General features: G+C 38.0%; 1 protein-coding gene across 5 annotated transcripts in view; it reads right to left on the bottom strand.

Annotated features, from left to right (window-relative positions):
* The window catches only part of LOC119853212 (muscular LMNA interacting protein), a 187,922-nt gene that overhangs the window by 79,512 nt on the left and 93,177 nt on the right, over nt 1-15,233 (bottom strand). For 4 of the 5 annotated variants that reach the window (XM_043510378.1, XM_043510376.1, XM_043510377.1 and 1 more), the window contains one exon: nt 6,971-7,042. The exons of the other annotated variant lie outside the window; for it this stretch is intronic. In XM_043510378.1, coding sequence (XP_043366313.1) covers nt 6,971-7,042 — 72 coding nt within the window. The remainder of the gene's footprint in view (nt 1-6,970; nt 7,043-15,233) is intronic. 5 annotated transcript variants of the gene reach the window in all.

Genomic DNA, 15,233 nt, shown 5'->3' with positions numbered 1-15,233 from the left:
ATGGGGAAACTATTACTTAGTAGCATCTGACTAGTCTTTCCACAAGGTACCACATATGCAAAAGTACTACAGTGGGTAGTTTGAGAAAACATATGGCTGAATGCAGTCATGGTGCGATAGCCACTATCGGGAAATTTGTGCTGCTTGTTGCCCTTGTTGAACCTGGAGAGATGGATAATTTAAATTTTCAAGGCCACTGATCTAGAGCCTTTCCCAAGCACTATATCACTACTGAGAAAAAAGAACCACACACATTAACAAGTTTCACCACTTTTCAATTCCTCTTATTTTCACTCCCCTTCCTTTGGAATGCACAGCTAGATTCCCCCAAAGCAAAGGAAGAGATAAGAGGAAACTGGTTTATGGGTACTCAGTGCCTATACCCAAATGGATTCATTTTAATATATTTGTCCTAGTGGGTACAATAATAGTGTATCAAAATATAGCTGAATCTCTATTTGATCAGTGCAATATTTTGAATTTTCACATGGTTGGAAAAAAAACAGCATGCAAGTGCTGTAAATTATTTGAAAAGTATGATTTTTTAAAATTAAAACTGGCATTTCTCAGTCAATCACTGGTCATGTCATATAATAATCTTACATTGTATCATTATTGCTAGCAGCAATAATGAGAACAAGCCAAGCTTGTCATCCTAGTCTACTGATTTAACAGTATGAAAAACAGCATTCCTGATTAAATCACCTTTCGCTCAAATATTAAACAGGAGCAATATTTTCAAGGTGAAGTGTAACATAGCATAAATAAGGTGCTAAGTGACTTTGAGTGTGTAAATCAGATAATTACATGTCTAACTGCTCATTTGTCCTTACACATGTGAGATTTGGTGAGTGTAATGTATGCATCTCATTGAGATCAGTGTTGACAGTATGGCCCTCCAAAATTCCTGTGATTGCTAAACCAGTATTAAAGCAGAAAGGAAATAGATGAACAATCTGATTTTGAGTCTGGATATTTAATTAGAAGATCCAAGGCTCTTTACAGTATCGATTGCACAGAAATCAATCACTTCACGCACTAGTGTAATTATCTATTTTTCAAATGGTTTAAGGCCTATACTCCATTTGGTATCAGACACACACTATAAATATTGTCTTCTTATCATATGAGTTTTCAGAATCCTGTGTTGAGCAAAGCAAGTGAAGGGTTTTTGGTTGTTGTTGGTTTTGGTTGGGTTTTTTTTTTAGGGGGAGGGGGGAGTTTGCTTCATCTTTCTAGCACATTTTTCCTTATCAATACATTTCTAAAGCCTCAGCATATATGAAAAATCCTTTCTACATGAGGGAGCTTCAACTATCATTATCACCTCATATTGTTATATTACCTCTTAAAGATCCCAGGAAATGACACTGAAAGGATTGACTACCATGAAACTTTGGTACAGTTAGAACTCAAAAATCTGCAATGGCTTTTAAAAAGAAAGAGGGAGCTCCAGAGCCTGCTTTGCAAAATTGTATGTTGACAGATAGGCTCGACCCTTTTAATAATCACACAAACTGATGAATCATTTCTTTTTCATTTCACACCTAGAGATGGATCTCTAGCTAGAAGTAAATGTTTTTTTAGTAAGACTCTTTGATGCAAGATATTCATCTGGCAAATGTGTGATTAGGTGGGTTTCCTGGATTGTTTTGTTTTTCCTAGGTGTGTAAATCCTCTTGAAATGTTGTTTTAGACCCATATGATCTTAGTCAAATGATATTGTTTTAATGGGGATAGCAAAGCATATCCCTGAATGCTAAATCCAAATAATGTAAAATCATTCTCAGTATTTCCAACCAAAATATGATACCATATTTGTATGCTGTTTGTGAAGATCAGTCACAGAAACAAACAGCACTTTAACTTGAAAGAAATAGTTATATGTAACTGTATAGTAGACATGATAAATATTCCCTCTTGAGAGCTAAAGATCAGCTGCGTAGTGTAGGGCACACTTTTTTTGCTTGGGACTCCAGAGTTAAGAAAAGTATAACTGGAGGTTTTGAATTAATGACTTGTCCAATTTGATTCTAGCATATTTGAAAACCAAACAATTGTTGCTGAGTCCAAAGAATGTTTTATTTAAAGGATTATCTACTCAAGGCTCTATTTAAAAATCCCTTTTATTCAGGGAAAACATTGTATTAATACAGTCCTGAGAACAGCTTTAACAAGATTTCCACTCTAGGTAGTTTTGAGTTAGTTTGCTCAATATTCTTTGAAATAAAGCCATCTATCATGATCCATTTTGAATGAAAGACACCTTTACGGCACATTTGATAAATGAAATCTCTAAATAATTGATATGTTATGTCTGAAAAAGAAATAATCTGTCCTGGAGCTGGAATTTTTGAATTAGAATATAACCTGATAATATTTAAATAATGGAGGATAAAAATCAAGACTTGCGGGATAATTCAGAATACAAAACAACCTACAGTTACAGTAGATGACCTATTTTTTTTTATACTTGCTGAACAAAGGCAATATGTTACTTGGTGTTATCAGGCCCCATCCCTTCTGCACAATGATTGAAGGGTTGGTCTATCATTATCTGACACTGTATGCTGTGATACAAGGTAAAAGGAAATGCCTCAATAATGAAAAAGATACCAGTGTAGGGTATATGTTCAGCACAGCACATAAGTAGTTAAGAAACATGTTGCAAAAAAGATTTTGAGAATTAATTGTGTCAAATATTATAATGTAGTAAATTTATGAAGACAACTCTTTAACATTTCAAAATACACATTTTTACTGTCACACATCACTAGAGTCACTTTGATGACTGCCATTAACAGATTGGTAGGTAGCCCACTACAGTCACACTGCCACTGGAACATGGTGGAGATAAAGAGGTGGATTGAATTCCATTGATCTAGGTGGAATTTTGACACAAACTGACTTCTGACTGTATAGGGATTAGTGAAGAGCAGAAGGAAGGAGGCAATAATATAAACTAGCTTCCTGAAGGACTAAGGAAATAAGCTAAGCTTGTGAAAGTAACTTTCAGTGTGTGTGGGAGGGGTGGGAATGGCACATTTTATTTTAGTAGAGCTAACACCTTTGGATTACAGAGGTCATGGTTTGGAGTTTCAGCTTTACATGCAAAGTTCAACCACTGAATGGCGTATTCCACCAGTTAGATACACCTTCCTTGAGCTGGCTTGACAACAGATAGCAACAAAACAGTTGGGAATGAGAGTAGGATTGTATATGTTTGCACTGCTAAGGGAAGGAAAGAGCATATAATGTACCATGATGCATTGTGTATGTGAAAAGACAGAGTTATTCTTATTGTCCAAAAATAACGAGGAGTCCTTGTGGCACCTTAGAGACTGACATATTTGGGCATAAGCTTTCGTGGGCTAGAACCCACTTCATCAGATGAATGGAGTGGAAAACACAAGAGCAGATATAAATACATGAAAAGATGGGAGTTGCCTTACCAAGTGTGAGGTCAGTCTAATGAGACAATTCAATTAACAGTAGGATACCAAGGGAGGAAAATAACTTTTGTAGTGGCTCAAACTGTCCAGATCACAAAGGGTCTTCCCTTTAGCTCACCTTGCAGAGCTTCTGCATCTGGCCCAAGAGTGCCCCAATTGAAATCAATCCCATGGAGTCAAGAGCTCCATTAATTGACCACTCTGGTGTCTGGTTTTTTTTCATCTGCTGATCAATGAGCCACTTATCTAACAAAGGGGGGAAAGTTAAAGACCCACTTCAGTCAGCACACTTGGAGGAGAAAAAACATTAGAATTACTGTCTTTCTTGGCCCTCTGGTGTTAAAATGACAATAGTACATTGGGGATCCATAAAAGGAAGTTTAAAAAATATACCCTCCCAAATGTTATATGTACAGAGAGAGAGAGAAAGAGATTAGAGACAGAAATGGATTGATTAGACAAATAAAAGTTAGATACAGGAAGAGAAACATATCAGCAAAAGAAACAAAATCATCATCACCTTTTTATCATGTGATCTGGTACATGGTATGAACTGTGACTAGATCATAGACTTCAAGGGCCTGGGCAAACATTTCTCTTGACCACTCGAACAATTAAATGTCACTGCTTAAGAAGTGAAACAAGGATTGTCTTATTTTTCTAAAAATGCCTTTCAGAAAAGTCAGACAATCCTTGTTTCACCTCCTAAGCAGTGGTATCTAATTATAAGCAGATGATACTTGCTCAGCTTGTGTTCAGTAGTGACTATCATGACAAATGAATGTCTGTGCTGGATATTGCAGAACAGCATTTCTTGGTGCAAGAAGTGTAGCTCTAAGAGAATGTCTATACTTCAAGCTGAAGAGCATGTCTATACTTCAAGCTGGAGGTACAATTTCCAGGTCAAGGAGATATCCCTGCACTCGCTCTGATCAAGCTAATGTGCTAAAAATAGAAGTGTAGTCATGATGGCTTAACTAGACACTGTATGTACCTAGTGTCTCCAATGGGCTTCTACTAAGGGCAGCTAGCCTGACCACCATGTGCATCACCACAGAAACACTTTGTTTTTAGGGTGCCAGCTCAATCACAGCTAGGGTGACCAGATGTCCTGATTTTATAGGGACAGTCCTGATATTCAGGGCTTTTTCTTATAGTAGTACCTATTACCCCCCACCTCCTGTCCCGATTTTTCACACTTTCTATCTGATCACCCTAATCTCACTCAGCTAGGTCAACTATGTCCTTGAACTGGAAATCATACCTTCAGCTCAATGGGCAGACATACCCCAAGACTTTTTACCTAAACTGGCCTGATCTTGTCAAGAATTATATGCTAAAAGAAAGTGATTTATATAATTAAAACCTAGTTCTCTTGCACCTCTCCTTATAAAAACATTAGGTTAAAAATTTTTAATAATGATAGCTGGAACAAAATCATTGGCAATAGCAATAATCATCTTTGGACTAGACTGTGACTTGATCTACAGACCTTCACATGAGTAATAACCCCTTTCCCTTGTGTGGACTACCGGACTGGGTGCCCTGGGCTTTGTAGGTGTTGTGTGCCTACTTACTCCTTCCTGGAGCTGGTAGGTGGAGAATGTGTGTCAGCCCACCCAGTTGAACTGGTACAGGAGGATGTTGTAATTAGTTGCTGGCAAAGGCCAGTAGCAAATTACTCTCCTCCTCTCCCCAAAATGAGGGAGAAGCAGGGAGGGAGCTGTACTTTAGAGTGGTGCTTGAGTCATAATACTTATCATGCATATTTGGGGTACAACTTACACACCACCCTCAGTCAGGCTATGCATTAAGGCATAATCTAGTACACTGTAGCCTAAATTATCTGAGACCCAAATCCTGCCTTAGAAAATCTAATTTCTACTGATATGGTATGAACTTGCTTTCACCCTTTCAGAATGTGCCAAGGTTACTATTTTCAATAGAAAGGGTGATAACTAAGGTCTTCTCTCTCAATGCTAGTGTCATTTCAGACAGTATCTTCGTTTTCTGATGACCCTATCATCATTTTCTACAAACTCAGTTTTATGTATTGGGAATAAGGTACATAGAACTAGAAAAAGGTAGAAATTCCAAAGAGTGTTACCAAGATCCATTCCTAAAATGGAATCACCCTTGATTTGTAACATATGAAATCAATGTTCAAGAAAACGATGGTCATCCAAGACTTCAATAAGAGAAGATATAAACTGCAATCAATGAAAAACTTCAATCAAGCATTAAAGAGTTTTTAAAAATGTATTAAATGGTTTGAAGAAAAAAATCCAGTTTGTATCTGTTAAACGTGATGTGACTTTCAAATATGCCAACCATTATCTGCTAGCCTACAATTAATAATACTTGACCAGAGGTAATACTCTAAAAAGGACCTATTGGTATGTCTACACTGCATACTAAGCCCATGAGCAGAACCAGGTTGAGACCAAGCCCTGCTTCCATCCACACACAAATCAGTTTGACACAGGTCAGCAAGGACTCGGGACCCGGGTCCTAAGACCTTGCTAGTGGATGTGTGTCAAAGCCCAATTCCTGCTATGACTTGGGTCCGAGCTCTGTCATTTTGCAGTGTGGATGCTGTTCAAGCCTCAGACTCAAGAGAAAAGGTCTGGACAGTGCAGTATGAAGACATTAACGCGGCTGTGAGACCCTCTGGTCCAATAATTTACAATGCAGTGTGGACGCTCAAGTGCGGTCTTGGAAACACTGGGTCCAAAAACGCAGGTTTACAATGCAGCGTAGAAATATCTTAAGTGACATATAACCCTAAATCCCATTTTCGAAGGTGACTTAGACTCTTAGGACCACAAGTCTTATTGAAAGTTAATGGGACTTAAGCTCCTGTGAGCCAATTTTTCAAAGGTATTTAGGTGCCTCAAGGTGAGATTTACAAAAATATCTAAGCAGGTTAGGTGCTAACTCCCACTGAAATCAATGGGAATCTTTTTAGTGACTTTAATACAAGCGTGACTGATGCTGGACAAAATTTTCTAAAGGTGAGAGTCAATGATACTTAGGCTTCTAAATCACAGGTGATTTGAAAATTTAACCCCTCATTCAAAATTAAAGTTGTCAGTTGCACCATTGTCTTCAATGGTTGTTTTATACAAGTAAGGACTACACAGTTTGGCCTTCATTGTGTAATCAAAATTTAACACCAGACATTTGTCACTGTCTTAGAACTGTGAAAATCTAGCCCTTTGAAGCTTGCCAAAGAACATTTTAGACAGTGTGATGTAAACTGCAACTCCCATGGGAAGAAATATTTTCTGCAGGGAATTTTTGTAGAAACTCAGAAGAGGGAAGTCTCAGATATTTTATAAAACACTACTGGCCCTGAAGAATAGTAGCATATATAATCCTGAATAGTCAGCCCACAGTATTTATGTTTTGAAATATTCCCAGCATTAATGTCAGGAAAATCTTAATTATGAAATGTTCTTAAGTACAATGTGCTTGAATACATGAGGCAATTATCATGCTCCTGAGCAAACACTAACCTTCTGCTCCATAAGCAAGGTGTTTGTAGGGATTGCTGCAAAAGCCTTGTAGCTTGTCTTGATCTTGTATTGCTAGAAGGGGTAAGCCAGAAAGCAGGAATGGGAATGAAAAAAAAAAAAGGTATGATAGAATTAAAGCTAATTCTACCAATCTCATTGACAAGTTATCAATAATAAAGTGATTACATTTGGTTTGAAAAAGTTATTTCTTACAGAAGAACTACATGGGCTTCACTCCATGGTGCTATTTTCATGGTTTTGTGAATATTTTTAAAAAAACACCCATATGAATAGTTTATATGTAAGATAAGTAGAGCTGGGGAACCTAGCAGCACACAATTTCTTCAATTAACTTGGGAAAAAATCCATAAAGAAAGCTGTTGGGTTTTTGGTTTTGGTTTTTTGTTTTGTTTTTTTTGGCGGGGGGGTTACAAGTTTTCTTTTTATTTGAAATGACTTAGTGGAAGGACTGCGCAAAGCTATTCCTGCCTATCTATTTCTCATGAACTGTCCACTTCAACTGTGGCTTCCTCAGTGGTCCACATGGAAGCTAATGGAAATTTTGTCATTGATTTTAATGAAGCAGACTCAGGCCCCTATTGCCTGGATATTTGCTATTTGTGCTGTGTGGATTGGTCAACTAACACATGTGGTATTGTTTTGATCCCTGTCTGGGCAACTCCAAACCCAAGAAGACCTTCCAAGACATCTCTGTGGACCCTTCCATTGTAAATAGTTGTGCAATATTCACAGTTTTGCCAACCTCACACTTCCAAAAAAAATCACAAGTCAGGCCCTCAAAAATCATGAGATTGGGTTTAAATCATGAGGTTTTTTAATTTTTTTTTAATTTAACCTTCTGGTTTAGGAGCCTTTAGGGTTCATACTTTCAAGCTTTTTTCTGCAACTATGAGAGCCTGAAACTTACTTTTTTTAAAAAAATGAAAGCTCAGATTCTCATATAATTACATGATTTCAAGAGCTGGGGCTTTTAGCAAAAATACCATATTGTGAGGGATGGAACCACTGTTCACATAATGATTTGTGTGTATGACTAGATACTTAAATGACTATTTGTGACATTTTCCCTTCTCACAAATATTCTGGTGAACAAAATTTCACTTGCATGAATAGTCAAAAAAAAAAAAAAGGATGTAAAAAATGATCACAAATACCACCAAAGTGAATAGTTAGTTTTCCTGTGAACAAATGTGAATGAATGCTTTTCTGCCGTGTTCATCCAGTTCTAGAAATAAAGTAACAAAATTATCTACTTTGCTTTTTCCACTGTGTTGCACTGGAGGCAAGTCAATTATTCGATGAAAGATTGTATAATATGCTTTACTTTGCGGTTCTTCAGTTAATGCTTTTTCCTGCCCTCATAAGTGTCTAATCTCTACATAATTTATTTCTAGTAATAAGGTTTTTCTTAATCCACCTCTTCCAACAAGAATACTATTATACAAAAATGTTGTGACATTTGCTGCCTAACAGGGAAGAAGGGACCGATGGCTAAGGACACCAATCCTACCCATCCTGGCTAATAGCCATTGATAGACCCATCCTCCATGAATATATCTAGTTCTTTTTTTGAACCCTGTTATGGTCTTGACCTTCACAATATCCTCTGGCAAAGAGTTCCACAGGTTCACTGTGTGTTGTGTTAAGAAATACTTCCTTTTGTTTGTTTTAAACCTGCTGCCTATTAATTTCATTTGGTGACCCCTTGTTCTTGTGTTATGAGAAGTAGTAAACAACACTTCCTTATCTACTTTCTCTACACCAGTCATGATTTATAGACCTCAATCATATCTCCCCTTAGCCGTCTCTTTTCCAAGCTCAAAAGTCCCAGACTCTCCTCATCCAGAAGCCATTTCATACCCCCTAATCATTTTTGTTGCCCTTTTCTGAACCTTTTCCAATTCCAATATATCTTTTTTGAGCTGAGGCGACCACATCTGCACATAGTATTCAAGACATGGGTGTACCATGGATTTATAGAGGCAACATGATATTTTATGTCCTATTATCTATCCCTTTCTTAATTATTCCCAGCATTCTGTTTGCTTTTTTGAATAACACTGCGCATTGAATGGATGTTTTCAGAGAACTATCCACAATGACTCCAAGACCTCTTTCTCTAGTGGTAACAGCTAATTTAGACCCCATCATTTTATATGTCTAGTTGGGATTATGCTTTCCAATGTGCATTACTTTGCATTTATCAACATTAAATTTCATCTGCCATTTTGTTGCCCAGTCACCCAGTTTTGAGATCCTTTTGTAGCTCTTCGCAATCTGCCTGGGTCTTAAATATCTTTAGTAATTTTGTATCATCTGCAAATTTTGCCACCTCATTGTTTACCCTTTTTCCAGATCATTTATGAATATGTTGAATAGGATTGGTCCCAGAACAGACCCCTGGGGGACACCACTATTTACCTCTCTCCATTCTCAAAACTGACCATTTATACCTACCCTTTGTTTCCTGTCTTTTAACCAGTTACCAATCCATGAGATTCCTCTTATCCTATGGCAGCTTACTTTGCATAAGAGCCTTTGGTGAGGGATCTTGTCAAAGGCTTTCTGAAAATCTAAGCACACTATATCCACTGGATCCCCTTGGTCCACATGCTTCTTGACCTCCTCAAAGAATTCTAATAGATTGGCGAGGCATGATTTCCCTTTACTAAAACCACGTTGACTCTTCCTCAACAAATTATGTTCATCTCTATGTCTGACAATATTGTTCTTTATTATAGTTTCAAGCAGTTTGCCCAGTACTGAAGTCAGGCTTACAGACCTGTAATGAACGGGATCCCCTCTGGAGCCCTTTTTTAAAATTGGCATCACATTAGCTATCCTCCAGTCATCTGGTACAAAAGCTGATTTAAATGATAGGTTAGACTAGAGTTAGTAGTTCAGCAATTTCACATTTGAGTTCCTTCAGAACACTTGGGTGAATACTATCTGGCCCTGGTGACTTATTGCTGTTTAATTTATCAATTTGTTCCAAAACCTCCTCTAATGATACCTCAATCTGGGACAGTCCCTCAGATCTGTCACCTAAAAAGAATGGCTCAGGTTTGGGAATCTCCCTCACATCCTCAGTCATGAAGACCAATGCAAAGAATTCATTTAGTTTCTCCGCAATGGCCTTATCATCCTTGAGTGCTTCTTTAGCACCTTGATTGTCCAGTGGCCCCAGACTTCCTGCATCTGATGCACTTAAAAAAATTGCTATTACTTTTTGAGGCTTTGGCTAACTGTTCCTCAAATTCTTTTTTGGCCTTCTTAATTGTATTTTTACACTTCATTTGCCAGAGTTTATGCACCTTTCTATTTTCTTCACTAGGATTTAACTTCCACTTTTTAAAGGATGCCTTTTTGCCTCTCACTGCTTCTTTTACTTTGTTGTTTAGCCACAGTGGCTCTTTTTTGGTTCTCTTAAATGTATACCCCAAATTAAAAAAACATAGCAAGTTGAGCCTCTATTATAGTGTCTTTATAAAGTTTCCACGTAACTTGCAGAGATTTCACTTTTGGCACTGTACCCTTTAATTTCTGTATAACTAACCTCCTCATTTTTGTGTAGTTCCCCTTTCGGAAATTAAATGCTACAGTGTTGCGCCACTGTGGTGTTTTTCCTGCTACAGGGATATTAAATTTAATTATATTATGGTCACTATTACCAAGCAGTCCAGCTATATTCACCTCTTGGACCAGATCCTGTGCTCCACTTAGGACTAAATCAAGAATTGCCTCTCCTCTGGTGGGTTCCAGGACCAGCTGCTCCAGAAAGCAGTCATTTAAGGTGTCAAGAAACTTTATCTCTGCATCCTATCCTGAGGTGACATGTACCCAGTCAATACAGAGATAACTGAAATCCCCCATTATTATTATTGAGTTTTTTATTTTAATAGCTTCTCTAATCTCCCTGAGCATTTTGCAGTTACTATCACCATCCTGGTCAGGTGGTCGGTAATATATCCCTACCACTATATTCTTATTATTAGAGCATGGAATTTCTATCAATAGAGATTCTATGTACAGTTTGATTCATTTACGATTTTTTACTTCATCTGATTCTACGCTTTCTTTCACATATAATGCCACTCCCCCATCAGCCCGACTTGTTCTGTCCTTCCTATATATTTTGTACCCAGTATTACTGAATCCCATTAATTATCCTCATTCCACCAAGTTTCTGTGATGCCTATTATATCACTATCCACATTTAATATGAGGCACTCTAATTAACCTATTTTATTATTTAGACTTCTAGCACTGGTACCTAAGCACTTTAAAAACTTGTCTCCTTTTAGCTGTCAGCTATTACACAATGTAATTGAAAGGGACTTTTTTATTTGACTGCTTCTGATCAGACCCTGCCTGTATTTTATCATTTTCCATCCTCTCCTCCTCACTAGGACATAGAGATTCTCTATTAATAGATCCTCCCCTAATGGATGTCTAAACCATGTGCTTCTCTGTACCTGTTGGCTTTCCCCCAGCCCTTAGTTTAAAATTTGCTCTACGAACTTTTTAATGTTAAGTGCCAGCCACCTGGTTCCATTTTGGTTTAGATGGTGCCCATCCTTCCTGTATAGGCTCCCCCTTTCCCAAAAGTTTCCCCAGTTCCTAATAAATCTAAACCCCTCCTCCCTACACCATCGTCTCATCCACACGTTGAGACTCTGCAGTTCTGCCTGTCTAACTGGCCCTGCACGTGGAACTGGGAGCATCTCAGAGAATGCTATCATGGAGGTCCTGGACTTCAATTTCTTACCTAGCAGCCTAAATTTGGCCATTTAAAAGACTTAGAAGCCTACATCCCATTTTCAAAAGAGACTTAGGAGCCTAACTCATTGATTTTCAATTAACTTTAGACAGCTATGGATCAGATTTGTAAAGGTATTTAGGTACCTAAGGATCGAGATTAGGTGCCTAGTGGGATTTTCAAAAGCTCCTACATTCCTAACTCCCACTAAAATTCCTAGGCACCTACGTCACTTTTGAAAATGGCAGTTAGGCTCCTGCATCATTTGAGTGGTTTTGGAGATTTTCTCCAATGTCTGTATAGTGCTTTTAAAAATACAGACCATATACTGTGACGGGGGGCTGTTAGCAGCTATAAAGAGAGTGCCTTTGGGCAGCCAGCACCCTCATCACTTATGATATGCAGGGCATTGGGTAGTTAGAGTAGGAGGGAATTAGGTAGTTTACGGGAATCACTTGCACCTGTAGGGAATCTGATAAACTACTGGAGTAATTAGCTCACCAGCTGGATAGCTCAGAAAAGAAAGCAAGCAGTATAAAAGGCTGAGACCCATTGTGCTGTACCTAAAGCATGGGGCAAGAAATAATAATAAAGACACTTGGTGAAGGTACCTCGTGGAATGAGTGTGCTGTTGAATCACTGGGAGCGCTTACCAGCCAGGGTTTCCAGGGAAACCCAGGGAGGTGAAACAAGCTTACATGTATACATATTGGTATGTAAATATATAAAAAGCTAAATATGCAAAACAAAAAACCTTCAGTATTATAGGCACATCTTTTTGCACCAGCAATTGCACATGTTTTGGTGTCTAATGATCTGAATGCACTTGCAAGTCAGATAGGGGCATCTAAATAGATGCATCTAAAGGTCTAACTGTGCTCACATTTCATTGCATGTGCACAAGTGTATGCAAAAGACAAAGTTGATATGAGGCCAGGATACAGTCAGTGTCATAATATACAAAGAAGCACAAACACATTAAAAAAGGCTGCAGTCCTCCTTCGATTAAATCAAGTAGCATTTTGCTGTTGACTTCAATGACAACAGATTCCAACTGAAAAAAAAACATGTAAAAAAAGGAAAATAGATTTGTAAAGGGAAAATCTATAATTAAGTATAGTCCAATCATGTAATGTACTGTGACAAACCACCAGAGAGAAAATACTCAGAGTTAAATAATCTTCATTCTCCTTTAATTCATTATTCCTGATACTTACACATTATTCTCAGCTTTCTGTAATACTTGGGCACAGTAAAGTAAATGAAAGGCAGAGTGAGAGATCTTAATTTTAAATTACTGAGTTTAGCTCTTATAACATTGGGGGGGAGAGGATTTCAAGAGTGGGCATACTCATTAAACTGTAAAAATCCAGGAGCAAATGGAATAATTGCATGCCTATTTGAATGTTCAATTATTTGATATTCTCACATAAGCATAGGTTGTGTGTAAACATATGTGGAAATTGTGGGCAAACTAATTTCATTCCTTGAGACTTTAGCCTTCAGTGTTATTATAAAGCGTAGTATTTTTCTTCTGTTTAGTATTATATATATATATATATATATAAAATCTACATACACACACTCAAAATAACTAAAGCTTAAAAGCTCTGGTAAAAATGTGCAGATTCTGTTACTAGAAATTGTATCAATCCTTTTTGACCAACTGCTCTTTCATTAAAATTATTATGGCTATTCCCCGAGATCATAATGGCTTCTTCAAAGCCTATGCAATCTTCGAATTGTTCTACATAAAAACAAAAATCTGCAAGTCTTAAGCATATACAGCTTTATGCATAGGGAGGTCGTCCCCTCCCACATTTCAGGGGAGAGACCCCAATCCTGCCCCTTCCGCCCAAGGCCCCGATCCTTCCGGGGCGGGAGGAGGAGGCAGAGCTGGCCCCGTACTGGTAAGTGCTACATTTTACTTTCACCTTTGATTTAAGCACAAGTAGTTGCTTTGATGCTGTATGATTAAATATGACCATTTATATCATTGATATTACCACTGTTATACAATTACAACAAATCTTGTACCAAGTATGCCACGTAAGAGGTCAATGGAAAAGTTATGATTTTCTAAGTATGATTATCTTGTTTATATGCATCTTTGTAGCTGAAGTTATGAAAATTGGCTATGCATTGGTATCTTATACATGTGTTGTATTCTTGACTAGAATTTACATTAGAGCGAGATAGCCATGTGTTGATGGCCCATTAAGGGCACTTCACCCTAACAATGGGCCATAGAAGAAACTCATCCTGCCCCATAATCCTTTCCTGTGGATGCCTCAGCCTGAATATGGCCAATGGGTGCCCCTCTGAGTCATCAAAGCATGTAAGGGCATGTGATATGTTCATGTGACCCTGGACTCCATCTTGGGCCAATAACTTTCCATGCACTGAGCTATGAGCTTCATTTGAGACAGTAAATTTCCAGGCACATGGCAGAAAATATAAAAGACCCCCTGAGATATCTCTATTGTGCATGTTTCCTACCCTGATTCTCTGGATTTTGGATTTCCAACTAAAAGGAGAGTTTTTGAACTGTGTACTGAGGAGCTTCCAATCTTTTGGAAGTCACCAGAGAGACTTTACAAACCAGCAGTCTATTCCATCACTGCTAAAAGCCTGATATAAGGATTTTGCAGTCACTTGTTTGTATATGATCTATTAACCATTATTAACTCTCTTCTTCTTTTCTTTTATTATTAAACCTTTAGCTTTAGTTACTAAGAGATTGGCATCAGTGTGATTATTGGGTAAAATCTGAGTTATAGATTGACCTGGCTAAGTGGCTGATCTCTTGGGGTTAGAAGGACCCTATAGTTGATGAAAATGGTTTTCAGCAAACACTTATCATAAGGTCCAGTGTCTGGGTGGTAAACCAGGGCTGGAATGCCTACGGAGACTGCATTTTTGACTTCTTCTTAACCACTATGGTGAGTCAAATGTTTACTTTTGTTACTGGCTTGATATAACATAATGATAGAGTAATGACCAGTTTGGGGTCATCTGGCCCTATTTCTCAGCAGTTTCTCAAGTAGAGCCTGCCAACTACTAAATTACATGCTGTTCTTTGTAATATGGACAACTGGCAATTCAGCTGAGCCCACCACATTGAGGGTATGATTCTGCAGCCTTTCCATGAATACTTCTACTGACTTCAGTGGGACTACTCACCTGAATGATGCCTGCAGTGCTGGGGCCTACTTGTCATCTGTGACCTACGGAAAGATTTGACTCCAGGAGTGAAGTCCTAGCTCAGCTGGATTCAATGGCAAAACTTCCGTTCAGCGGATCTAGGGTTTCACTCTTGGTCTCTAGAGGTGAAAGACTAGTTTTATTTCCAGAATGGGAATATGCAAGATTGGGATTATTATCCCCCAAGAAATTTTGTGGGAAATACATAAAGGATGGTCTGTACCATAGGTAAAAAAATATGGTCTTCAGGAGAATTTGTGGCCACATCCAGCAACACAC

Source organism: Dermochelys coriacea, chromosome 3 (genome assembly GCF_009764565.3).
Source record: "Dermochelys coriacea isolate rDerCor1 chromosome 3, rDerCor1.pri.v4, whole genome shotgun sequence".
NCBI lineage: Eukaryota > Metazoa > Chordata > Testudines > Dermochelyidae > Dermochelys > Dermochelys coriacea.
Note: the sequence above shows the minus strand (reverse complement) of the source record. Positions and strands in the feature narration are given on the sequence as shown.